The sequence below is a fragment of the Gopherus evgoodei genome, chromosome 2, assembly GCF_007399415.2.
Source record: "Gopherus evgoodei ecotype Sinaloan lineage chromosome 2, rGopEvg1_v1.p, whole genome shotgun sequence".
In the NCBI taxonomy this organism is placed as follows: domain Eukaryota; kingdom Metazoa; phylum Chordata; order Testudines; family Testudinidae; genus Gopherus; species Gopherus evgoodei.
In genome coordinates, this window is record NC_044323.1 from 30,324,604 (window position 1) to 30,352,118 (window position 27,515).

At 42.7% G+C, this 27,515-nt stretch overlaps 1 protein-coding gene across 26 annotated transcripts in view; it reads right to left on the bottom strand.

The window, feature by feature from the left end:
• SVIL (supervillin) overlaps window positions 1-27,515 on the bottom strand; it is a 153,175-nt gene that overhangs the window by 15,262 nt on the left and 110,398 nt on the right. For 15 of the 26 annotated variants that reach the window (XM_030550252.1, XM_030550251.1, XM_030550240.1 and 12 more), the window contains 16 exons: window positions 24,848-24,998; window positions 19,123-19,212; window positions 18,943-19,029; window positions 17,386-17,563; window positions 16,810-16,982; window positions 15,203-15,358; window positions 14,279-14,415; window positions 13,627-13,774; window positions 13,348-13,493; window positions 11,778-11,953; window positions 11,132-11,276; window positions 10,445-10,721; window positions 8,154-8,305; window positions 5,937-6,042; window positions 4,974-5,181; window positions 4,145-4,278 (listed from right to left, as the gene is read on the bottom strand). In XM_030550252.1, coding sequence (XP_030406112.1) covers window positions 4,145-4,278; window positions 4,974-5,181; window positions 5,937-6,042; window positions 8,154-8,305; window positions 10,445-10,721; window positions 11,132-11,276; window positions 11,778-11,953; window positions 13,348-13,493; window positions 13,627-13,774; window positions 14,279-14,415; window positions 15,203-15,358; window positions 16,810-16,982; window positions 17,386-17,563; window positions 18,943-19,029; window positions 19,123-19,212; window positions 24,848-24,998 — 2,464 coding nt within the window. The remainder of the gene's footprint in view (window positions 1-4,144; window positions 4,279-4,973; window positions 5,182-5,936; window positions 6,043-8,153; window positions 8,306-10,444; window positions 10,722-11,131; window positions 11,277-11,777; window positions 11,954-13,347; window positions 13,494-13,626; window positions 13,775-14,278; window positions 14,416-15,202; window positions 15,359-16,809; window positions 16,983-17,385; window positions 17,564-18,942; window positions 19,030-19,122; window positions 19,213-24,847; window positions 24,999-27,515) is intronic. The other 11 variants (XM_030550253.1, XM_030550255.1, XM_030550254.1 and 8 more) reach the window with 2 other exon arrangements.

The window sequence follows — 27,515 nt, forward strand, 5'->3', positions numbered from 1 at the left end:
CGAGCTGAAGTTGTCGGGAAGTTCTGTAGGCCTCGGACACTTGTTACCATCGCCTGAAACCGAGGCTGTGGTAAGCAGGCTCTGGCGAGACTGGAGTCCAGAATGGCTCCAATGAAGTCTATCCTCTGTGCGGGAACCAGAATGGATTTCTCCGTATTGATCATCAGGCCTAGACTCATGAATAGGTCCTTGATGATGTCCACATGATGGGTGACTTGTGCCTCGGAGACCCCTCCAACGAGCCAATCGTCGAGATATGGAAAAACGTGTAATCGACGGTGGTGGCGGGAGGCGGCGACTACAGCCATGCACTTTGTGAATACTCTTGGGGCTGTAGAGGCCGAACGGAAGGATTCTGAACTGGAAATGTTGACAGTTGGCTACAAACCGGAGGTACCGTCCGTGTGGAGGATAAATGGCGATGTGAAAATACGTGTCCTTCATATCGAGGGCGGCATACCAGTCTCTGGGATCCAAGGATGGGATGATGGTCCCCAGGGATACCATGAGGAACTTCAACTTTATCATGAACTTGTTGAGTTCTCGCAGGTCTAGTATAGGTCTGAGACCTCCCTTTGCCTTGGGGATTAGGAAATAGTGGGAGTAGAACCCCTTGCCCCTTTCATCCTTTGGGACCTCCTCTATGGCTTCCATGGCAAGGAGCGTCCACACCTCTTGTAAGAGGAGTTGCTCGTGAGAGGGGTCCCTGAAGAGGGACGAGGATAGGGGATGGAAAGGGGGGGCGAAATAAACTGGAGGTGGTACCCAAGTTCCACCGTGTGTAGGACCCAACAATCCGAAGTTAGCTGGGACCATGCAGGGAGGAAAAAGGAGAGGCAGTTGTAAAAGGGAGGGAAAGGATCCTGGAAAGTAACTGGTAAGCCGTCCTCGGGCGCACCTTCAAAAGTTTGGCTTTGGCCCCGTAGGTGGCTTGGAGGAACCCTGATTTTGGCCCCCTTGGGGTCCTGACTGCCGTCTACAACCGGCTTGACCACGCCTTCTGCCAAAGTCCTGCCTCTGTCTAGGTGGAGGATAAGGGCGGTGAGGCTGGGGGCGAAAGGCCGGCGATGAGTCGCCGGTGGGTGCATGCCGAGAGAGCGCATAATGACCCTGTTGTCCTTCAGGCTTTGCAGCCTAGGGTCAGTCTTTTCAGAAAAGAGGTCTCAACTGTCAAAGGGCAAGTCCTGTATGGTATGCTGTAGTTCTGGCGGGAGGCCTGACACTGGAAGCCATGAAATGCGTCTCATGGCAACTCCTGGGGCCAGAGTCCTGGCTGCAGAGTCTGCTGTATCCAGCGAGGCCTGGAGGGAAGTCCTCGCCACTTTCTTCCCCTCCTCCAAGAGAGCAGCAAACTCTTGACGGGAGTCTTGAGGGACTAACTCCGTGAACTTGCCCACAGCCGCCCAGGTGTTGTAGTGGAAGTGGCTAAGCAGGGTTTGCTGGTTTGCCACCCAGAGTTGGAGGGCCCCTGCAAAGTATACCTTACGGCCCAGTAAGTCCATGCGCCTAGCCTCCTTCGATTTTGGAGCCAGAGCTTGCTGGCCATGGCGTTCCCTCTCATTGACAGACTGTACGACAAGGGAGCAGGGAGGACGGCGGACGTACAGGTACTCATATCCCTTACAGGGCACCATGTACTTGCGCTCAACTCCCCTGGCAGCGGGTGGAATAGAGGCTGGAGACTGCCAGATGGTATCAGCATTGGCCTGGATTGTCCGGATGAATGGTAAAGCCACTCTTGTGGGGGTGTCAGCTGACAGAATATCCACCACTGGGTCCACTATCTCCAGTACCTCCTCTACCTGGAGATTCATATTGAGTGCCACACGTCTCAGGAGGTCCTGATGGGCCCTCAGGTCAATTGGAGGAGGGCCCGTGGAGGATGTTCCCGCCACCGCCTCATCAGGAGAGGAGGAAGTGGAGAGGCCAGAGATAAGCGGGTCCTGTGTGGACTCTTGCTCTTGGACGACCTCCGGCTCCAGTGGCATCTTGGAGTCTGGTGGCAGAACAGGCGCTTCCTCCGTACTGGTAGGAGGGGGGCGGCTGATAGTTGCCTCCAGCACCCGATGCTCCGATGGCGCAGAGTGAGACGGGACTGGAGGTACACCTTGGGCCTGGTGATTCGCCCAAGGTGTCCAGAATGACCACTGATGGGGGCCTTGATCTTGGGCCTGGGTCTCCTGGAAGATTCTGGTGGGCACATCGGAGTCACGGTCCCGTGCATGGGAACTGTCCACATGAGAGGACACCGATGCATATTGGGATGGCCAAGGAGGGGCTGAAAACAGTCTCCCTCTATGACTGATCTCGCTCTGTGCGGCACCGGGGATCGGTACTGGGAGCCATAACGGTACCAGGAAGGAGATCAGGACCTATGACCGGAGCGGTACCGGGAGGTCGACCGGGATCTCAAAGCTCGGCGTCTGGAGTGGCTGCGAAAGTCACGGTGCCTGGAGCTGGATCGGTGCCGAGAGTACCGGGCCGGCAAATGAGACACTGATCGGTGCCACGAGTGCGATTGGCGTCGGGACCGGGATTGGCGACAGGACCGAGAACGCTGGCGGGATCGCGATCGTAAGCAGTGCCGCTCTGCGGTGCCGACAGAGGGAGGTCTCATCAAGGCCGGCTTGCCTACAGATTGTATGACCCGCACCGGCAGTGCTGGGGGTTGAGGCAGGGCAGATTCTGTCATCGCGATCAGCTCCCTTGCCTTGGAAAATGTCTCCGGCGTGGAGGGAATAGTGAGGTCAACCATGGCTTTCGCCAGGGAGCTTTCAGGTACTGGACTCAACAGCCCTTGCGGGACCGGAACTGACGGTGCCAACGTTGTCGGTGCCGCGGCAGGTGTAGGTGCTGGGTGGTTCGATCTAGTCGGGTGCTCTGGCTGCGGTGCAAGTGGCACAGAAACAGTGGGAGTCTTATGTCTCTTCACCCGCGGGGAGAGAGACCGGTACCGAGCAGACACCGGTGCCGGCGATGGTCGGTGCCGAGAGGCCTTAGCAGTACCAGTGCAGTACCAGTACTGGTGCTGAAGAAGTGCTTCTGCCAGTGGATTGTCCAGTGCTCAGTGCCGTGGATGGAGGAGTAAGAGCTGCCTCCATCAGGAGCTGTTTGAGATGAAAGTCCCGCTCATTTTTTGTCCTCAGCTTTAAGGCCTTGCAAATCCGGCACTTGTCGGCGAGGTGGGATTCCCCGAGGCACTTAAGGAAGGAGTTGTGGGGATCTCCTGTTGGCATCGGCTTGTGACAGGCCGAGCATGGTTTGAAACCCGGTGAACCGGGCATGGGCGCCGGCACCGAGTGCGGGGAAGGGGCTAATCCCCGAACCCCTCTTAACTATATACACTAACAATGTTATAAAAACGAATAAGAATTAACTGCAACTATATACACAAGAACGAGAGAACTACGAGTAGCTAGGGAAGTGGAGTAGTATAACGAGAGAACTACGAGTAGCTAGGGAAGTGGAGTAGTATAACGAGAGAACTACGAGTAGCTAGGGAAGTGGAGATCAGCTAAGCTGCGCTCCACTGTTCCAATAACTGACACGGGCGGTAAGAAGGAACTGAAGGGTCGTTGGGTTGGCAGGGATATATATCCGGCGCCATGGCAGTGCCACTCTAGGGGGAGACCCAGCTGACCCATCAAGTGTTGCTAGGATAAAAATCTTCCGACGAACGTGCACGCGACATGCGCACATCTAATTGGAATCGATATGAGCAAGCACTCGAAGTAGAACTTCACATATCTACTACTTAACTGACAGATTTTCATACTGTAAATCTGTCCCACAACTATCATCTTTGTTGGCAGTTCCAGAAGAGGAGTCAATGATTAAACACAAAACCATCATCCAATCCCTCCAGAGGAGAACTGCAACATATCTGGTGGGCTAAGAGTTAACTGCTGCTCTTGGGGAGGACACTTCACTCTCCGGCCCCTTGCATCCCCAGACACCAACAGATTCACTTGTGTGTGGCAGGAAGCATATTTTATTCTCCAGTGACTTCTTGACTTCACCAGGGCCCTGACTATTGCTAAAGTTTCACATCAACAACGGAAACATGTTGAACTAAAAAACAATGTATTTTATAGACCTACAACATAATAACATGTAGATGAAGATCACTGGACTGCAATACTACCTTGCAACATGCAATCATAGGCTTTTCGATCTCTCCTTCCTAATGCATCCCAGATTCCCAATGGCTCTGACCCTTCATCACATTCATGTATTGTCACATTGCTGCTGCTGTGCAATCCAGCTTCCAGTGGACATCTGCAACACAAAGAAGTGATGTGAACCCAATACCCTTACTTCCATCATCATCCAGCTTCATGTACTTCTCAGCAGCCCAAGTCAGTCCAAAGACTGACTCTCTGACACCGGCACTTCCTTTTTGCCAGCCTAATCCATATGAAAATCAATACAGGAAACAACAACAAAAGGTCTGACATTTCAGTAATAGTATTTATTTGTACAACTGATCACATATGCAGAGTGTGAGAGAATGCTCATGTGAGCTCTTTACCAATTCTTCAGTTTCTCCTTTCCATCTCCTATCAGTGCCTCTTGCAAGCGTCCTTCTCTAACGTGGTCAGACTCTCTCTCTCTTAAGGCTTTTTCTTATCCTATCACCTCTGTTAGGTCATAGTGGAATCTTTACTTTTAGATGCTTTTCTGTCTCCCAGAGATTGAAAACATATTGCTTTAACAGGAATGGCAATTCAATACTGCAAGAACAGTAAGTATCTCTCAGCCTATTGGGATTGTGTGAAAATCAGAATATGCACATAATGAATGAGGTGCCCTGTCCATTCCTCCTCTCCCAACGTGCATCCTTGCTGCAATCTCTTAACCCACTCAAGATCAGTGCTACTGGAGGGTTGCTGGGGGGTTTTCGGGCAGACAGCTACGTTTAATAATCCAGCTACAGAATACAAATGTCTTGAAGGTATAAGTCAGCTACTTACTGTTCTTTTATTTTATTGGCTGCTGTTCTTCCTACATCCTTTGTGTGAGACTGTGCTTTGCAGCCATGCCACAGATAGATAAGGGCTTTATTTATATTGAGAACAATCATAGACGTCCTGGACCTTAGGCTGCTGCAGTGACATGCTACTTCAAGTAAATTTCCTTCAATGGAAACTTCTCCTCGTACACAGTACAGCCTCCAGTCACCTGGAATGGGCACAAAAAGCTTTATTACATTCTGGCAATGTTACTTCTAATTCAAGATCTTTCCGGATAAATTGCAAGCACTGCATTGCATTACACAATCTTAAACTGTCACAAAGAGATAAAAGGAAATTCACAGTCAATTTTATCACTGCTCCTTAACCCTCCCCCTTTTCTATTTAGGGTGAACAAGGACCAATATAATAATGGTACCTTATCTTTTAATGTCATCTCCACTTGGTGAACTGCAATATTTAGGCATATCAAGTCAAGTTCAGGTTTATCCCAATACAACTGCAGCCTTTCCAAGCTGCCACTGGATTGAAAAGAATTTGCCTAGTATTCACAGAATACATAGTAGGAATTGCAGTGTGTGGTAAAAAGGTCACAGAAGCTTTGTTTTGTTTGAGTAATAGAAGTCCAGAATGACAACATGCAAAATTGCAAGTTCATAATCAAATAATCATTTTTTTGCTATGTAAAACAGAGAAGCATCTTAAAGCAGAGGGGACAATTTAAATGTATGTACAGCAAAATGAATTTGCTCTTGGGTTGACAAAACACATTTTAAGTTTAAGTGAGGAGTGAACTAAAATGAAAGCATGAGTATAAGCTCCGTGATAAAGATCATCTACAGAAGAAGCTCCACCATTCCCTTTGTTATAGAATGAGTGCTAGTTTAGCCTTCATCTAAAAATCCATTTTTCCAGAAAAAGAGGACCATAGAGCAGAAAAAACCTATCTAATAAATGATTTACTTTGTGTATTTTCTTCTTCCTCTTCCCTTCTTCCAGCATGCACAACCATCCCTCCTTGGAAGCACTGCAGAAAGCATGGTGGTTCTTTTCCTTGAAGCACTTGTACCTAGAAATGGAGAGGACCACAATACCGAAACCACAGCAAATTAAAGAGTGAGGAAAAACTGCCTCTTGGCAGAGTATTAAAAATAGTATAGTCCTGGCCACCCATAAGGGTGGTTTTTCTAATATGTTAAAACACTGACTATTGTTTGAGCTGCCAAATACATCAACATTCAGTGGGACGCATACATATTGTTTTGGTTAGGAACTGCATAACTAAGAGGAACCTGTACCCATGTTGCAGTGTTCAGCAATCTTAAATTTCAGAGGATAATTAGCAGACTATATTGTAATTTAAATTGGTTTATTTTCGAACAGCATTGAAGTCCATTAACGGAAGGAGCCAGAGATGGGCTACTAGGATGATCCGAGGAATGGAAAACCTGCCTTATGAAAGGAGACTCAAAGAGCTTGGCTTGTTTAGCCTGGCCAAAAGAAGGCTGCGGGGGGATATGCTTGCTCTATATAAATGTATCAGGGGGGTTAACGTTAGGGAGGGAGAGGAATTATTTAAATTTAGTTCTAATGTAGGCACAAAGACGAATGGGTACAAACTGGATATTAGGAAGTTTAGACTTGAAATTAGACGAAGGTTTCTAACCATTAGGGGAGTGAAGTTTTGGAACAGCCTTCCGAGGGAAGTAGTGGGGGCAAAAGACTTATCTGACTTCAAGACTAAGCTGGATAAGTATATGGAGGGGATGTTATGATAGGATAGTTTAATTTGGGCAATTGATCTTGGATTATCACCAGATAAGTCTGCTCAATGGTCTGCGTGGAGATGTTGGATGGGATGGGAACTGAGTTACTGCAGAGAATTCCTTCTTGGGTACTGGCTGGTGAGTCTTGCCCGCATGCTCAGTGTTTAGCTGATCGCCATATTTGGGGTCGGGAAGGAATTTTCCTCCAGGGCGGATTGGCAGGGGCCCTGGAGGTTTTTTGCCTTCCTCTGCAGCGTGGGGCATGGGTCGCTTGCTGGTGGATTCTCTGCAGTTTGAGGTCTTCAAACCAGTTTTGAGGATTTCAATAACTCAGTCCTGGATTAGGGGTTGTATAAAAGTGAATGGGTAGGGTTCTGTGGCCTGCCTTGTGCAGGAGGTCAGACTAGATGATCATATTGGTCCCTTCTGACCTATGAGTCTATCTTCTCAAAGAACGGAGATATTTTGAGACAATAGTTATATGCCAGCCCTATGAAGATTGTAAAAATCATACAGACGCCCCCCGGGTTACACAAACCCAATTTATGCAAATCCACACTTACAGAAAAAGTTCTGTAAGCTAGAAATAGGAGGTTTTGGGGGTTTTTTTTGCGTAATGGTCAGGTATACATTTCCGACTTATGACAATTCAAGTTACGCAAGCATGCCAAAATGGAACGCTTGCATAAATCAGGAAGCATCTGTACAAATATGCTTTAATATTGCTTAAAATGCTGGCTTCTATGAAGCCTTAAAAAGTTTTGTCATTATCGAACTGACATTGTTGCTTATTAAACGGATAGGACAGACTGGTTTATAATCACTTGCACAGAATTTGGTATGGGAGGTGTCAAATGAAATCATGTCCTTTGCTCCCTTCACCCCATGCCTGCTCCCCAAACTATGTCATTACAATTCTTTGCAAAGACAATTCAATTTTGTCTTGGCCTGGCAGAAAATGCTTCTGATGGGGCTTAGCAGAATGACTGGAGCTCTTTGGATACTCTTTGTGTGAGAGAATATGAATTCCTTAATTGGATTCTGAACCTGAAGGCAGGGGATGTATCTACAAGTTATTCCTTTACCTACAGCAGGGGGAAGGAGAGAAGAAACATTCTTCCTCAGACTTCCCAGAAGGCAGATCTTGGAATTACATAATCCACAAAGAAGCCAATTTTTTTTACAATGCTGGAATGTTGTTCTGCAAGTCCAAAGGGAACTTTGGAGAGCCGTATATGTATATGGAGTGGCAATAGGTACACCTTCTGCATTAAAAGGGAGCCAAGAAAAGATGATCCCCAAATCCCACCACCACATTTACTCACCAAATTTGGGTATTTGGACAGTACTAGAGAATTTTTCAGTACAGTTTTCCCATAGCACTTTCTACATAGTGGATACGTCGGCAGCTCACCTGTGCTCCTCTCTCTTCATCAAGCTCCACAGTCATCAGTGCTGACGTCCCCTTCTCACTCACTGTGGAGTGCCTCCCTTGCCAAAAGTAGTACACACACTTCTCTTTTCCAACAGCCCTTACTTGCTGCTCTCCCTTTTGTCTGCTTCCAACTGCAAAACAAATGGCTCACATTGAAGGAAAACAGCTATTGCTAGCATTGTGGAGCGCATGGCCAGCCAGCTAGCTCAGTGATGTGAAATCCAGTGCAGCACTGAATACCCGCACAATCTGAGAAACATTAAGTCAAGCAGTGCAAGATGCATGTGCAAATTCGTCACAGGGACACCATCTGGTGGATGTAAAGCCGCACGCACAGACTCCATTGACTGGCCAAAGGCCTCCGAACCAGAAGAAGGATCATGTAAAATAATTAACATCACCTGAGAGAATCAGACAACGTGGAATGGTGTAGCCAGTCATGTTACCGAACAACAAAAAAAGCACACTGTGTCTCATTTTCCATATTACACTGTTCTTTGGCAGCAAGAGACTAGCTGGCTGCTGAACGATATTGGAAACAGCAGCAGTTGAGACAGCTACAGGCAGAACATGAAAATTCTTCTTGGTATAATTATATTAAAAAAAGGAACTGCAAGGGGATTCCAAGTTATGACAATCAGAGAACACTAAGTTAATAACTTACTTTCACGAAAAAAGTCTCGTGATTACTTGTAGAAGTTTCATTTTCCAATTAACTAAATGCTCCATGTTAGTCTGAGCAGAAGACTCAGAGCCAAGAATTTTTTTTTAAAAAGACCTTTATTCATTATCTGAATATTACAATTAGTAATCAAAAGCATGTGTGAAGAAAGACAAGTTCTACATTAAAACCCTTGATGGAAAGCTTTATTTCAGTTACTGAATGCTCTGAAGAACTTGTGACACAATTAGGACAAGATTTTCAAAAACAAGAGTTTAAAGTTAGTCTCCTAAATCTATTTTGACACCTACCAGACATTCAGAAGTCCTGAACAATCACTCTGAAAATCCAGGCCCCTCTAAAGTCATCTCAAATTGGGCACCCAGAATCAGTAGTTAGTTGAAAGCCTTGGCCTCAGTCTCCTCCTAAACCCTTCAAAACAGTGAAAGGCGGTGCCTCCTTTGACAAAACCAGCCTGACCGAGCAGATTTGTACTTTCAGGGTCAAAGTATTTGCAAAGTGTAAGGGAAAAAAACCAAATCCAAAATTCTTCAAGGAGCAAGAAGTTGGTTTTCTTTTGTTTTCTTTACATATGGAATCAGCTTATGGTTTCATGTTTAAGTCACATAATTTTCTATTTAAAAGTTTCTGCAACAAAGCACACGTCTGGGCTTACTTCATCTGCAGCTACTCTCAGATTCACACCCTTTTGTCCTCTAATTGGATTCTCCAGTATCTTGACTCCACAATCACACATTAATCTGCATTTTCTCACTATTTTTAAGAGTGAAGCCATATTTGTGCTGTGGCTGATTAGCGCATTTGTCCCCTTGGAATGCACTTTTCATTTGTGGGGCTGTTCGTACTTTACTTACCAATGGGGCCATCTCCTCTTCTGGAGTTCATTCCCCATTTTGAAAGCATGGAGTGAGGCACAGCCCTACCTGTTCCCTACTTCAGCAAAGATCACCCTGAGTTGGCTGTCTGCTAGAGATCTACCTAGTCAGTATTTTCATTGGAGCACAGTTAAGAATTTTCAAATCAAGGCTGAAATGCGCTGATGAGTGTTTGGAGAGACAGCACAAAGAGAGTCCTTCCCTCTTGGCACTTTGGCTTCACTATCTAGCACAGATTTTTGCTTCCCCCTTGGTTCCTCTTTCTACTACCTGGCAAAGGCTTCATCTGGAACTAAACTTACATCTCTTGCAAGTCAGTTCAGAACACTGCCACTAGTCCAGCTCCCTACCTGATTCAGTTCTACGTTAAAGAAGATTACAGTTACTCTTGATATCATCACTCAAGTCATTTTTGCAAACCAGAACTATGCGGCTACAATTTGGATGCAAGTAAGCTAGCACATGGAAAACTGCTGTGTGATGGCACAGATTACATTTTGGTGTGGGGAAGAGGAAAAACAGCAATGATTTTACCAGGAATTCTACTTCAGATCTTGCTTGCAAAGTTTGTTTAATGGCCACATGCTGTAAGTGAATTCCTGTCTTATTTGACTAGTGGGGTGCATCACATGCAAGGAAATTTAGCTATAACATTAGCTGTTTTAGCCACAGACATCAGTATCTAGCATGAAGAAATTCAGCTGTTCACTAACCTGCAGTGCTCACCATGTACTTCCATTTAACCACATACGTGTCTCCCTCATGGAATTGTCCAATGCTTTGTTTAGGCAGCCTACTGTAATCAAATTCCAGGATGTGCCAGACATCCACTGAGGCAGTGATAATTTCAAACTGCCTCCCATCTTCTCCTTCAATAAATCCATAGCCACGGCCAATATTTATTCCATCCAAGACTGTGCCAACCATAGTTTGGGGCACCGGTACCATTAGCATGACATCATATGGTTTAAAGTCAGACTTGGAGTCTTCCTGTGACAAGACATGTAACAGTTGGGGTTTTTTTGGTCTATGTTTAGATTTTTTTTCTTCTTACCCAATGATTTAATTATAAACATACAAGTAGCAAATGTATGCAATACTCTGTGACACAGTGGTACTGTTTTCTTTTTGTACTAAAGCCAGTTCTGAAGCACTGATCAACCCCCCCAAAACACTAGTTGATTAAGAGCATGTATGTGGGTTTACCATCAATGATATTGTTCTGGTTGACATTCTAAGGTCAGAATGATTAAGGAAGCAGTTTAGACCATTGAGGACAAAAAACGTATGTTTCCACTGATGAATATCAGTCATTTATATGGTTTTAATTCAAAACTGGCTTCCCATTACAGACACACAAATCAAGTATTGAAAATACTCAGTAAGTTTATTTGCTCTACCTTCTGGTGAAGAGATTCACTAGAGTTCTTCTCATTGTGTTTCTTCAATTCTGTCCAGTCAAGAAATTTTTCTTTGAACAATATGGTCTCATTATGTTCTGTGAGTCTGCCAAAGATAGCCCAGTCAGGACGCCCTTGTCCTTTTCTGTATTAGAAAAAACAAAAAAAACGATTAAATTACACACTGTAACATATATGCAAGAAATCGAATGTTTTAACATCCCTGAGAAAACTCATGTTCAATACAGGTTTCTAAGTTTTTACTCTAGTTTGCAAATTATAAAGTTTGAAACTATTCAGATATGAAACATTTGCCAGTAGGATGTAGGATTTTAAAGGTGGCCAGCAAAGGAAAGCAAACGGCTGTGTACCTTCTTCTTTATGATGGACAAAAGCAGCCTGAAAGATTTTGCCTCCCTGAATGTTTATTTGCCAATACACAGCTCTCCACCTGGCACAACTTTACATGTTTTATCATGCCGGCTCATGGCAACTAAAAGCCATTGTTTCCACAAAGAAAATTGGCAGCTGGCATTTACACATTGACTCAGTCTAAGAGAATTCAGTTGCATTAACTCCCAATAATGTATGTTCCCAGTGTATCAATAAGAGAGCAAAAGTACTGTAACAGCTGTAAGTTTGGTACCTTGGTATAAGGGGATTGCACTCTCCAGGGTCTAGAGGATTTATGTCACAATTGGCGTAGTCAAATGTTCCATTCCACAAATGTTTGGCCAGCTGGAATGCTACTTTTCTCTGTGCTAATGTGACTTCTTTCCCATGCCACACATATACTTCACTGCCGAAATCAAAAACCAGAACCTAGAAATAATTACGGTAGCAATTTAACTGCAGGGAAAATATGCTCAGTTATACCAAAGACTCTTTAGTATAACAATGGCCAGGTTGTGATCTAGTTAACGCAGCGAAACAAATACTTACAAATATCCTATGTGACAAAAGGAGCTGACAATGAAATAGCAGCCACAGCATAGCATTTGGGTTTGACTTAAGGGCCTGATTACTTGCATATTTGGTAAGCAAGTACAGTAACTCCTCACTTAATGTCCTCCCACTTAACGTTGTTTCAAAGTTACGTCACTGCTCAATTAGGGAACACGCTCCTTTGAAGTTGTGCAATGCTCCCTTATAACATCTTTTGGCTGCCTGCTCTGTCCACTGCTTGTGAGATTCTATGGAAAAGCAGCGACTTTACAAGGGAGAATTGCATAAGTTCCTCTTCTCCGCCTCCTCCCCACCCCTAGCGCTTCCCCAACTGCCAAACAGCTGTTTGGCGGTGCTTAGGCGTTTTGGAGGGGGCGGGGGAGGAGCGGGGATGAGGAGAGGAGGTGGAGTGGGGGTGGGAAGAGGTGGGCCTGGAGCATCCCCTGGCAAAGTCGGCGCCTGTTCTTCTCCGGGGAAGCTGCCGCTGTTGCTGCAAAGGTGTTTCCTAGCATCCTTGCCTGCAGCGGGCTCTGCCTGTGTGGGATAAGCCGGGGGCACTTCCCAACCACAGTACAGTACAATACTATACAGTATATAATGCCTTTTGTCTGCCCCCCAATTTTTTTCTTGGAACCTAACCCCCCACATTTACATTAAATCTTATGGGAAAATTGGCTTTATCATCGTTTCACTTAAAGTTGCATTTTTCAGGAATATAAATACAACGTTAAGTGAGAAGTTACTGTACTAGGAATTCTACAGAGGAATTTGAATATGAGGGAGTGAGTTCATGGGAGAATTGAAAGTTCTTACTGATCACAAAGCAATACTGACTTGTTCTAAAAACCTACTTTCAATCCCTCCTGGTTGAATGATGTGGCTGCAGTGAGAATTTACTGAGGGTGGAAAAGAGTTTTGGGAAGGGGAGACAAAAAAAAAGTTAGGACTGCCTGGTTTAGACTTGGATGGACTGGAAGCAAAAGAACCCACCATGGACAAAAAGGGTTGGAAGTCTTTAAAAGTTGTCAGTGCTGAGATAATACATTCTAATTTTTCTTTACTTTTGTGGTACCAAGGGCTCTGCAGATAGTCAGTCTCTGGCAGTGAAGAGTTTAAAGTATCAGAAGTACAAAGGATCTGATTTTCAGTAAGTCTGAAGATATGTCTTTAAATTGTGTGCCTACAAGCTTACTGAAAATCAGACCATCAGTATCTTCCAGAGGAAGTGTTAAGTGTTCCAGATTCAAACTCTTAAATGTAACTTACTGTACCTCTCTGGATTGTAGCAGAGTACATCTTGGCATTTTCCCCCAGTAGTCATCATCAGGAATAAGTTTATCATCTACTAAACGATAGATGCAATTTGTTTCTATTATTGCAGCTTCATACATTTCATCTTCCTCGGGATTTCCAGCAGCTTGAAGAGAAAAAAAAATCATAAATACTCAATGTTCTAATATTAAATTTCTCTACATTGAAATGGCCATTTCAGCTATTTTACTATGATAAAACATCAGCGGCTGAAATAGTGAAAATATAAAAACTCTTACACTGGTAACTTGTCTGGCCACCAAGGAGTTTCCAGAAGTCTTTGGCAGCATGAGTATGGGTATTTATCCCTTCTTCTATGGTCTGCACATAAGAAGCTCTACAGCCAAGTTCCCTCTTTGTCTGAATTAAAGTTGCAAGTTCTGATGCCTAAGAGATTAACATAATTAGCTGAATAGGATCGGTTAAGTCATTTGTGCCCGTTCAGTCGAGGGAAAGTGCAGGAGTGAGAAAGGGGACAGCACGGTTGGTAACAGTGGTAATGGTCATTACTTCTCTTTTATTAAACACCAAGAAGCTAGAGAAAAATGACAACCACACCAGTGCTTTTATTTGTAATTCCAATGAGAACTGATCCTAATGAATGCAGAAATAGAAAGGACATCCTGCAATTCAAACTATTTTTCTGTTTGAATACAAATCCCTTTCCTGAGGATTTCCTATTTTCTATTGTGGTTTTGCAACTTTCATGTCCCACATCAGCTTTCAATAAATGCAGAGGTTAGGGGAATAAGATATATCTGCCTCCCACTGATTATCAATGATATGCTACTGTGCACATATTCCAGCACTGGACTATTCAGAGAATTGGCATCAGGAGTGATTATGTGAAAGGAAGAACTGGCCTGTGAGATCTCATTTTAGTGGACTAACCTTAGCTTTTTCTATGACGTTTGCAAACTCTCCTACCCACAGGAAACAGTAATGTGGAGTTAACAACAGGAAGCAGTCACCACTGTTCAGTGATGAAGCCCTTGGCTCAACTAATCTTGTCTGAACATGTCTTCTTCCTAAAATATAAAACCAGGATAATTATATTCCTAAAAATACTGCCATCAATTTTTGAAGACCTAATTATTTTGAATGAAAGGAGAAACTTGATCCAATTGCACTAATAATCCATTCCCAAAAGTCTTTCATTAGAAGAATGAAGAAAGAACATCACAGGTTCATACTTGGGGGAAACAATTTGTTTTCTTCTATTAACTGATATTTCTATATTGCCATTTGTTCTGCCTTGACAATTTTATACCTCACTGGAGAAAAGAAAAAGAATAATAATAAATGGCATAAAAAGCAGCCAAAATCCATAGCCTTTAGCATTTGTGAAACTACTTTATTGCCTTACTAGACAATCATATAATCAATAACAAGTTTTAAAGATTCTGACTTGCTAAACAAGTAGTATTTAGCAGAGATTAGGCTCAGTAATAATGTGTTGCAAGAATAATTGAAATGGCATACGGTATTCTGACTGCAAGTAGAAAGTGGGTAGTAATGGGTACCAGAATAGAGGCAAATATTAGGGAGATACACCCCACAGGACAGAAAAACAGAAATCCTTAAGTTTATCCTCTCCTCTTTCCTTACCAAAGCCGTGCCAGTCACCACCATGTTCATTTACGTGGCATGTTATATCCATGACTCATAACCTCCACTTGTTATTGAATCTTTTAGGTTGTATACTTTCCAGGGCAGGGGCTTCTTTGTCAATATAGTGGGGCTCCAACTTCTACAGGAGCCTTTGGATGTTACCATAATGAATATGTATTGATAATATAAAACCTTCTCGCATACCTTTAATTTGCAATAGCATCAGTTTCTTGTATGGCACAGCACTGTTGTTGGAGTTTTGTTCAGTTAGATTGACACTTCGTAAACTGACGCTGCTGAAGTTTTCTTTGCTTGCTAAGCCAGCAAGTGCTACTTCTGAGAAATTTGAGTTTGCAGACACTTACACACAAAACAAAACAAAAAACCAAACAGGAGACACAAAAAGCAAAAAACAAAAACAAAAAAACACATTATGTTTCGTTTCTATATTTTATTAATTTTTTTTCTTGCATGGCTCATTTTCAGCTTTTTTTGTTGTTGCCACTGAAAAAGACAACAAAAAACAGGTTGAATTTAAAGTTAACAGCTAGTCCAAAGACTCTGCTCATCTTAATCATTAGGCAAGTTTCTAGATATCATCCCATAGTAAACTGTCAACGATCAGTTGACCAAACATTTTATTTTCAGAAATTCCAAGTTAAGAAATATCTTATTCAATATTTTGGGAAGTGCAGTGTACATTTTTGATGCAAATATAAATGATTAACGATGCTGAGAGAGAAGCCAAGAATAATTAGTTGCAATTCCCTTCAAATTTATCTCAGCCATTGTGATACAACAGGCATTTACACACTCCAAAGTCTCAGAATCAGCTTATTGTAAAATTCTAAAAGAATCTCAATTCTTCACAATTAACGCCTATTTCTCAACCAAAACAAATTATTTCAGAAGTTTTTAATTCAGATTAATGCTTCTCTTTACATTACATCACAATACTAGAGAGAGAAGGTGAGTGAGCTAAGATCTTTCATTGGACCAACTTCTGTTGGTGAAAGAGACAAGCATCTGAGCTCCACAGAGCTCTTCTTCAGGTCTGGGAAAGGTACTCAGCGTGTCACAGCTAAATACAAGGTGGAACAGATTATTTAGTAGAACACTGCAAAGTACAATACCACACAGCATTTGTTTTCATCAATACAGGCAACATAAAGATTAGTTCTCTTCACTGCAGTGGCAAAAGGGAAACTCTTGACTGTAACGATGTTTTGCAAAATAAACTTTGAAGAAACATTACACTACTGTGACTTGTTAATACTGTGGTTATCATGAGAACACAATGTCACTAATACACTTCACTGAAAGTTCCTGCCAGAATACAGTTACTTTGTAGGGAAGCTAATGGTTTGGAGTTAGGAGGTTAGTTCTGAATTCTTGAGGGATAATTATGGCCATGAGATTGAGGGAAATTTACAAGAACAAAAGTTGGTCTATTTCTGACAAACTAGACTTGCTCTCTTTTCCCAACAGAAGAATAATTTGTCATCATACTAAAGACGCATTTTATCTCAGCTGCTAGTGGCATGTTCAGCCCCTCTCCTCCCAACTTGACCCAATCTCTCAAAAACAGTGTTGCTCTCTTTTCACTGGTTGAATAGACTGGAAAAGTTAGTATCAGAGTACTGAAGTAGGTAACCCCACATCTTTCTTGTTCCATTGGGGTTCAATATTTTACTGATGTTCAGCCTTCTAACTGAAAATCGAATGATGAATTCTCAGAGAGTGTTATGTGTAATATTTTTTTTAGCCCTTCACTACTAGAATGGCACATAAGAGCCATCAAATTGACTTACTTTTTTCTACTTTCATTCGCTTTGACTCCATGAATGCAATATTTAATCTTTGTTCCGTGTATTCATGAAGAATGTCCTCTCGTGCAGCCAGCAATTTCAGGGGGTTCCTTGAAGCCTGAGCTCTGCGCATAGGTCTCACGGCACGTTTGTGCTCTGCTACAGAAGAAGTTAACCTAAGCAGCAAATGAAAGTTTTATAATCTTCAGATGACATAACTGGTCTTAGTCAAAAGCCACTAATGATTGCAGACTTGCTCTGTACTGAGATGATATTTAAAGCTAAAGTCAGTTCACTGATGCATGCATAAGGGTATCCCAGAAATCCAGAGAAGAATTGGATGTGGCCACTGTTAAGAGACATCCACAAAAAATGTCTGAATACTTTCGTGAGCTCCACATACCTGTGATTAAAGTTAGCCAACTCTGGGCAAAGATTTGGTTAAGTTGGAAGGTTTCTCTTGTTGGGTAAAGATGGGAGGGGAGGGGAGCGGTAAAAAGGGGACCAATGGCCATTTGTAAGATATCATGGAAAAAATTATATTTATTCATTCAGAATAGTGAAAGAGAGAGAGCTCACTTTGGTGCATAAGGATCAAAGATGGCATCAAAGTCCTCATCAAGCTCCAAAGGCACTGTGGAAGTGGGGTAGTCCATGTGACGGTAAAATTTGGAAAAGGTTTCATCATCGTCCAGCTTCATCACCTCTTTCACTGATTTTCCTGTGACCGTTAGCACGGTTTCTTGCATCCCACCAACTGCAGATACAGATAAACGGAAGTATCAGAGGGGTAGCCGTGTTAGTCTGGATCTGTAAAAAGTGACAAAGAGTCCTATGGCACCTTACAGACTAACAGAAGTATTGGAGCATAAGCTTTCGTGGATGAATACCCACTTCGTATTCACCCAGGAAAGCTTATGCTCCAATACTTCTGTTAGTCTATAAGGTGCCACAGGACTCTGTGTCACTTTTTACAGATAAAAGAAAGATTCTCTTAAATACTATGCTGGGTTTCTGACCTTAAAGTTGTGTGTGGCAGTCTTCTGTTTTTCTTTTCTTTTTTTTAACCGAGAGATAAAATTTAAAAGCCAGCCTAAGGTGAGACCGCTTGACATAACAGTGACACACCCAGGGCCTATGGTGCTCAGTAGCATGAATTTTCTACACTAAAGAATGAAGGCCAAATTCTGCCATCCTCACCTCAAGTAACATATCAGGGTTACTTGTAGGGAAAGACAGTACTCAGGGTTAATAAGAGTGGCACAATCCAGATCTTATTTTAGTGCCTCACCACATTAAACGACTCATTTTAACCTCCTCCAGTGAATAGTAAACACTTATTTACTTCTGACATGCTTGACACAATGCCAGATATGAAAATAAGGTCTTGGTCCCAAAACAAAGATGGGAAAACTTCAAATGTCTAGATGTGGGGACAACTTAGTTTATAACCACACACACCAAGTTATAAAGTGAATTTATAAAAAGACACTACAAAAAGATTTTTAAAAATCACTTTGGAGGAAGATGACCAATGCAGTGGTTTGATATTAGTAAGATTAAAACAATGTACCAGCATTTGAAGCCAGATTATCATAAGTAATGATAGCTTCTTATGCAAAGTCTGAAGTGGTGATACGACTTTATAATGTTATCTGGATAATCTGCTAGAAGCAGTTCTTAATTTGTGCCAGGGTTTGCCAGGGCTGAGCCTTGGCACCTCTAAACTTGGCAAGTCAGAGCCTCAGTACCTCTGGGTTTGTTGTATCAGTTATGAATGTAAAAAAACTGCTTGAGGCCTGGCATGTCTTTCATTACAAATGAAGCACTAACTAGAAGCAAGAATGTAATGGGAAAAGATGTGCGGTGTGTGTGTGGGGATGAGACAGTACAAAAAAAGAATTATGATTTTTAAAAAGGCTTTTTGTTGTCTACAAAACAAATAGCAGGCGGTGACTAACAAATTTTTGCAAAGACTGAATCACAAAAAAAGCGTACAACCTTTGCTATGGTCTTGGTGAAATGAACAATACAAGTACACAAAGCTCTGCTACCAGGTACTGTAACTAAAATACATTAACTGATTTGAAAAATCAGGTATAGAGTCTATTACATTCTCAAATTACTCTTACATACCTTTGTTATTCAGCCTTCCCAAGAATGTTTCCAACTTGTCTAGCTTCATGTCTGATTCTAATTGCATATCAGGCCTGGCTTCTATTTCTAAGCAAAGTGAAAATATTAAAAATAGTTACAGCGTGATTAAAGCACGTAGAAAAGCCTCATCATAAGTTTCAGCTATTTTTGATTACCTACCTTCCAGAGGCTTTGAAATTGGAGTGGTAGACTTCAGCCTGTTACAGAAAGGGGATGCCACTGGAGTTATGGCAGTAGGTGATGCCAAGCCTGCAGAATAAGCAGAGTCTTTCAGATTGCCACATTCATTGTAAACTATGAGGCTTTATTCTTGCAAACTAATGCCTGTTAACATAACCTAGTTTGGGAAAGGGGTTTTCTATTAAAACAACCCTTTGTGCTTATTTTAAAATTTATATGGTTTGGATTGTATGTACCATTGTGCTTATCACTCAGACAATGTTTTTGTGCAAAATAAATGATTTGCTGGGAATCTGCTGAGCTCCTGTTCAGAACACAATCTATGGAAATAATCTTCACACATCTACTAAGCAAGGCAGCAAAAAGAAAGGCTTGAAATGTCAAGACGATTCTCTTCCCCATTCCCACCAGCAGCCAAAGTCCACGGATCTCTGTGGCTTGCATATGCAGGTTCGGAGACAGGAGTTACAGGGGAAGCACAGCAGTAGATTCAGATTTAGAGGCTGCATCCTGTATATTTAATACCTTTTAAAAACGGAATGACTATTTTTCCATGTAGTAACTGTCTGTTAATTACTGAGGAGCTCAGGTTTAAGTCTTGTTTTGGAAACTTTACTGTTTTCCTCAGATAAAAACTGAAGCTGCATCAGTTTAAGAACTCCTTTCATTATCTTTGTATGAAAGAGACATCACCCTGGAGCAAGCCCTAGCATGCAGTAATTACCAAAGCACTGAAGTGAATATAGAACACAATTGGGCAGCTTATTAACAAAGACATATTTTGCTACTAATTAAGAGGCCTGAGCTTGGGGGAGATTTTAAAGTAGCCAGTAAAGCCTTTGGCCAATGGAGTATAGGTGAGAGAGTGACTGGACTGATCACACAACTCCCCCTGCTGCTGGATGAACAAATCAGTGCAGAGAGCAGCTCCCAGGGGTGATAAACGTTCATTTGCCAATTTGGAGACATAAGACTCTTTAACCACAAAGTGATTAAGACTGAAGGGAAAAAAATTGATTTGATTTTGTATGTTTTGTTGCGTTTTTACCTTGCAATTTAAGTCTGATCTTTGATAATTCCTTCATCTAGGCAATACATAAATGGTGCACATATGTAAATAAAATCCAGCCCAGACTACTTCTAACCAGTACAAATGTCAATGGCTCTCCAACTTCCTCTACAACACTAACATCCACAGTAACTGAGCAGTTCCCCCTCCTCAATTTTTTTCTTCTCTCTCTTCTTTTTTTTTTTTTTTTTTTTTTTTTAAGAGCAACTGCTAGCCTCAAGCACTTAGGGATATTTGGCTCACGTTCTCAGTCTTCAGTCTGTGGCCCACTGAGCATCTGCTGAAGGCCCACAGAGAGATGGCAGTTCACATGGCACCGGCTCCCTGATTACCAGGAGCTAGAAATACATTATTTTCCTAATGTTACCTCTCAAAACACCTAATGCAGTTCCCACAAGCATGTTACACAATCACAGATGGTAAGGTGTGTGGAGAAGGTCTGGGAGATCACAAATAGGACAAGGAAATGGCCAATGATAAGGGCTGGGTGAAATTTTTCAGATGAATAGTTTATTCAGCAAAACAATGCAGTTTTGGTTGAGCTGAAACAATTTACAAATTTGCTGAATAGTTTCAGCCAAAAAAATTTTTTTAGGGGTGGGAGGTGTCTTAGGCACCCTTCATAAAACAGGGGGAGGCAGTGGTAGCTCCTTTATAACAGCTGGAGAGTGGCGGCTGTTGGCCAGGTGCCCAGCTCCTAGGGGCAGCGCAGCTGCCAGCAGCAGCAGTGCAGAAGTAGGGGTGGCAATACCATATCATGCCATCCTTGCTTCCGTGCTACTGCTGGTGGCAGTGCCACCTTCGGAGCTGAGGAGCCAGCCAGCAGCTGCTGCTCTCCGGCTGCCCGGCTCTGAAGGCTGAGAGCGGCAGCTGCTGGCCTGCTGCCTGGCTCTGAATGTTGCACTGCTGCTTGTGGCTGCTGGTCACTCAGCTGTGAGGGTAGCTCAGAGGTAGGGGTGGGAATGCTGTGACCCCTCTTATACTGGACTTGTGATCCCCTTTTGGGTTAGATTCCACAGTTTGAGAAACACTGTGTACTTTTATCCTATAGTATAAAAGTACACAAGAGACCAGATTTCACGGTTTGTGATCCGATTTTCACAGCTGCAAATTTGGTAGACACTTACCTATATCACATCTCCAGAACCTGACTTTTCCTTTCTGCCCCTGCTCACTAAAGTCTTGTTCAGGCCCTAATTCTCTCCCCTCTCGAGGCTTGCAACCTTCTCTCTGGCCTTGATGTTTACAACTTTCCCCCTTAAATACATATAGAATGCTGCTACTAAAATAATTTTCCCGGTTTGTCAAGTGTATTATGGGTATAACTAAGGCTATGAGTTGGTCATGGATTCTGTGATTATACATGACCTTCACGACTTCAGTCCTGCTAGAAGTTCTGGGTATGGTGCAGGAACTACTTGGTGAAATTTTACGGCCTTTGTGATGTAAAAGGTCAAACGAGATGATCATAATAATGGTCCTTTCTGGCTTATGAAATTAGCACTTAAGACGAAGGACAGAACTTTGAGCTTGACCCTACAAATTGTTGTCATTACCATAACTGAAACAGAAATATGAAAATATTAGCAATCTTATTCTGGCCTTCTAGCAACTCTTCGGTGTGACAGTTACTTTTAAAATTAAGATACTCTAAACAAAACTTGAGTTGTCTATTCAAGGAATCTACTGCGCGTTTTATTTTTTTAAACATACCATCATGCAGTATTTTACTTTTGGATATAAAGTCCCTGGTGCAGGATTGGACAATTACGTTCAAAGCTAGAGAAGCTTCAAGGTTGCACCCCTGCCACTCCAGCATCAACAGGTGGGACCTTCCAACCCTGCATTGTGAGTGTACTCCATAGTTTTACTGTCAGTTACATTTTTGGCACAGAGATGAAGAGCTTCCTCTGGCTGCTCCAGTGAGCAAAAAAACAACAATAAAGTTTAGCCCAGGCATTAGGGCACTCACCAGAGATGTACTAGACCTTGGTTCAATTCCCCGCTCTGTCTGAGGTCTCCCACCTCCCAGATGAGAACCCTAATCTCCAGTCTAAAGCGTCACTCATGTTCTCTGGCTCAGTGACTATTCAAATCTTTCATAACAAACAGAACTGCTTCAACAAGAGAGATTGAGAGTGACACCAACACAGGCTGACTGGCCCTTAATGGTCTAGCCTGTGACAGATCAGGTTGACTGGAGAACAGGTGGCTCAAGCTATTGATTGGACCCAACAGGGGATTCTCATAAAGAGTTGGGTGAGTCCAGTTGGAGGGGGGATAACCAGAGGAGGGGGAAGCGCCTATTTTCTGGCAAACAGCCTGAAAGGAGGCTGGGAAGCAGAGAGGAGAAAAGAGCATACAGGCTACCCCCAGGGTGAGCTGGAACCCTGAAGAATGAAAGCCTGCTTGAACCCCTGAAAAAAGAGAAGAGCGTGCTAGCCTCTGGGGGCACAGGAGCATGGGATTAGGCACAGGGACAAGTTACAGTGGTCAAGGAAGAGGTGGCCTGCTGAGCCCAAGTGGGCTGAATATTCTATCGTTTTGAGTATTTCTGCTGGACTTCGATAAAGGGATAAAAAACCTGCGGTTGGTCCAGGTCTGACTCAGGTCTGACTCCAGCTGACTCCGGCTGCGGGACTAAAAATTGCTATGTAGACGTTCAGGCTTGGACTGGAGCCCAAGTTCTCAGATCCTCTTATTCTCACAGGGTCCCACAGTTCGGGGTCCAGCCCAAGCCTGAACATCTACACAACAATTTTTACTCCCGCACCTGAAGCCCATTGACCCAAGCTAGCCACAGCTGTGCGTCAGGGCTTTTAATCCCTGTGTAGACATACAGCTGACTCAGGCTTGGGTTGCAGGACTAGAATTGCTGTGTAGATGCACAGGCCTGGGCTGGACCCCTGTGGGGCCCTGGAAGGGGCAGGACTCTATGAAGTAGAATCATAGAATATCAGGGTTGGAAGGGACCTCAGGAGGTCATCTAGTCCAACCTCCTGCTCAAAGCAGGACCAGTTCCCAACTAAATCATCCCAGTCAGGGCTTTGTCAAGACTGACCTTAAAAACCTGTAAGGAAGAGATCCCACCATCTCTTTAAGTAACCTATTCCAGTGTTTCACCACTCTCCTAGTGAAAAAGTTTTTCCTAATATCCAACCTAAACCTCCCCCACTGCAACTTGAGACCATTACTCCTTGTTCTGTCATCTGCTACCACTGAGAACAGTCTAGAACCATCCTCTTTGGAACCTCCTTTCAGTTAGTTGAAAGCAGCTATCAAATCCCCCCTCATCCTTCTCTTCTGCAGACTAAACAAGCCCAGTTCCCTCAGCCTCTCCTCACAAGTCATATGCTCAAGCCCCCTAATCATTTTTGTTGCCCTCCGCTGGACTCTCTCCAATTTTAGTTTGGCCAGAGGGTCAGGAGACTTCTACAGCTTGAGTAGGCTGAAGGACAGTAGGGGAAAACTGAAGTACAAGAGCCACAGGTAGCCAGGAAGGGATGTACTAGAGTAGCAACTTTGCCACAGACCAATGCAAGATGAGCCCACAGTGATTAGGGCACTCTCCTGCAACATGGGAATGCCAAGTCCAAACCCCTCCTTTGCTTTTACATTACAAAATTTCCCACAAACAGAAACAAAATGTTTCCTTTTGGGTCAAACACATTTTTTATTTGACAGGAACCCGAGTGTTTGTTGATTTTTCTCAACTGCCAATAAAAACAAAAACAAAAAATCAGTTATTTGCCCAGCTCTGTCCTGGAGATCCATTCTATTTTCTATTGAGATGTGGCCCGCTCTGTAATATGGTGACACACAGGGATGCTAATAAGAGTGATATTTCTGGCCCTTGGTTTCACAACATGGTGAAGATGGCAGAAAGTTAGTGTGGCAGGGACCAGCATCTATTGACACCACTGGCTACCTTTCTAGGTCCACTGACTAAAGAGGGTGAGCCTTTCTTGATATTTTGACTTTTACATGGACAATCTGTACAGATCCCTATTCAATTCAGGATCAGAAACAAGGGTTTTGTGGTTGGCTGATTCTATGATTCTAAGAGACCCCAATTATTTGTTCTGTGCAGAAAATCTGCTGTAAATCCTTCAGCTGATTATGGTATTCCAAGGATACCAGCATATTAGTAAAGTTACTGGTGAATTCTGTTTCATAGCCTAAAGGCAACTCACTAAAAAAAAAATAAAAAATGTACATTTGCTAAATATTTTGAGAGATTCTTGCAAAAAGTAGTCAGTTACAGGTCAATAGCTAACTCTCTCAGTTCTTAATGAGACAGAGCACTTTGATTGTCAAATGAGAGTTATGTAATAAAGGGAAATCCAATTGTGCTCTCTGGGTAGGACTGGGGACAAAAACTGAACATTAGTATGAGTGTACAAGCAATTTATATTGAGCTTCATAATAACTGGATGCAACTGCAAACAATGCAGGACAAAATGACCAACAGAAGCACTCACTGGAAGTTACAACAAACAGCACAATGACATTTGGCTGAAGATAAACAGCCCTCTCTTGCTAACACGAATACCATTTCTGTTCAAGATTAGCCCTTCATTTTGACCAGGTAGAGAAGCAGTGGCTTATTTATATGTGGATGATTTCTTTACAGACCTTTTTTTACCATTCGGCCAGCTACAGTGAATTGGCTAGAGTCATTGGCTGCTCCTTTACCCTTTGTCTTCCAGGCTTCTTCCCGAACAGTAATCAGGTGTTTTCTTTCTTCAATAGTCATCTGACTCTCACGGCTATCTGCCACTTTCTGCTTTTTTGAGAAATGAAGAAATAGAGTTTAACTGCTGCAAACTCTGCAATACATAACAACGAATAGAAGAAATATTTCAACCGCTAGCCTCTAAATTGAGAAAAAAGCGATACATGCTACAAAGGGACATCCATAGATGCTACAGCCCAGGGACCCTGCACCTTAAAAAGCTTTATTGTTTTGCTACCCTATTAGAGTAGTAAGATGAAATTTAAGTCAATGGCATATCTTGGTTCAGGAAATTGATATCATTCACTCACTGCAAGACAATTAGCCTAGCTTTAATAAAAATAAACACATTGATTAATAATGTTAAAACTTCAAGTGGTTTAAATTTTCTACATTATTGTACTCCTGAAATATTTCCTGGTAATCTGTTTGACTGATTTCTGTGAGAAGCTTCCAAATGTGAATTCCTAAGTAGCACAGTGGATTATAAATAGAATTTTTAACCTCAGAGTTTAATTATTTGTAATTCAATCTCTAGCTGTACATTCTCCAAGCTGGCTCAGCAGCCTCGCCGTTAGAGGCTGATCACTTTGGGATCTGTGCCAGCTTCTTTGGAATAATTTTATTCTGTGATCATTCAAATGCCTTTTGTCTCACCCACATGGAGCTTTTGCCACTTTGCTTTAAGAGAGAGAGAGACATTCAGTAGCTTCATGATTAGAAACAGCTATGAGCAGGAACTATTTCAGTGCCCTCCATCCATACAGGAAACTGGGGAAGAAGCTACATGAAGTAGGAAAAAAAGCCACCATAAATTTCTACCTCTTCTTAGCTGAGTCAGGTCAGAGAATCAGTTCAGTTAAAGAGCCTGACTCATGATTTTTGAATGCTTGAGTTGACAATACTGAATGAATTAAACACAGTTCAATACTTTTAAGGGACCAGTAGTGTGACTATAGAGGTAGGTAGACAGGGAAGGAATTCAATGTAACTAAGAATTTATCTGAAAAGATAAAGAATCATCCACCAGTAGCAAGAGGAATTACAGAGTAAGAAGCAGCTAACACAAGGACTGGAAGCTCCCTCTCTTTCCCCAGCTGTTTGTGCCTCTTCCATAGACCTCTGCACAATTGTGTTTGTTTGGAGTTCAATAGAAATGTTAACCGGCTGGGCAGCCAGAGATTTTGACCTCAAGATATATGACAACTTAGATAAAATATTCAGAGAGTGTGGTCCAATCTTTTCAATGCTGTGGGCCAGCTGCTAGTTTTGGGACACCTTGGTGGGTTACATACAAAAATATTATTCCAGATTTTAGAATCAGATTTTTATTAAGGTCATGATTTATTTTAGCCTTAGAAAAATATTAAAATAAAATGAATCTATCAGAGATTAGCACATCTCAGTGAGAACACTGAGGAATTTTTTCCCCTTGCACTACAGTTCCAATGTCAGTATCAATATTCTTAGTGGCAAGCCAGAGGCAGCAGCAAGGGTCTCACTCTCCAACATCTTGCTATGTTTTGACATCACATGTTATTTCATGACAGAATGTGCTTTTGCAAATGTATGTGCTTCCCAATATTGAGCACAGCTTTAGCACAGGAAGCCTTTGAACTAAGGACAAGTTTCCAGAAATTTTCACATACTCCACCCCTCTTTGAAAGAAATCAAGCATAAATCTGCCATTCACACAGCTGTAGCTAAAGATCTTGTGGTGACTGTTCAACTGGTACCTCCACTGGATTGTTGAACAGCTGACTGCTGGATCTCAGACTCTCAAAATCTGCAAACCTGGTGCTGAACTCTGCTGAGATAGCCAATATAATTGTCAAGAAGCTGCGAAAACCAGCAACAGTCTCAGCTGAGAGATCCTTGCATGATGGATAATGGGTGATGCCACTCTTCTGAAGAGTCCAAGCTTTCTGTGGAAACATGGCCCATAAAAGTGTAGAAATATTCTGATCTCCACCTTGCTGATGCAGACTGAGTGAACTGAGATGAGCTGGTTACGTCTATTAGGAAGGCCAGCGAGCACAGAAATGCTCAGTCTTCCAACTGCTCTTGACACTGGGTAGCATTGCTTACATCTTCTTTCAGAACAGCAAGAATCTCCTTTCTGAGTGAAAAAAAATGTTGCAGGTACTTCTCCCTTCTCAGCCACTGAACTTGTGACTGGAGATGCAAATTCCATATTCTGCATTCAATTCCTTAAGAAAGCGGATGCGTTTTTTGTGCCTCTGTGCTCTGTTTCCTCCACAGATGATGTTGACTGTTTGTATTACACTGGTCATCACACCATTAATTTTAACAGATTTCCCACAGACTGTCTCCATTTCCAATTCCATTTTCTCTCAGCAAACCTACAGATCCGCTTTTACTGCCAGTCGTGGCTTATGCACTATCTGTGACAACGCAGCAGCACTGTTGGAAGCCACCATATTTGCTCATAGCAGAAACAAGTAAATATCTGCCCCCTTTGTACTGCACTTGTTTGGAACTAGCTCCAGTAACTATTAATGCATGAAGAAATCCTCATCAATGCTCCAGATGAAAAGCAGTAACTGT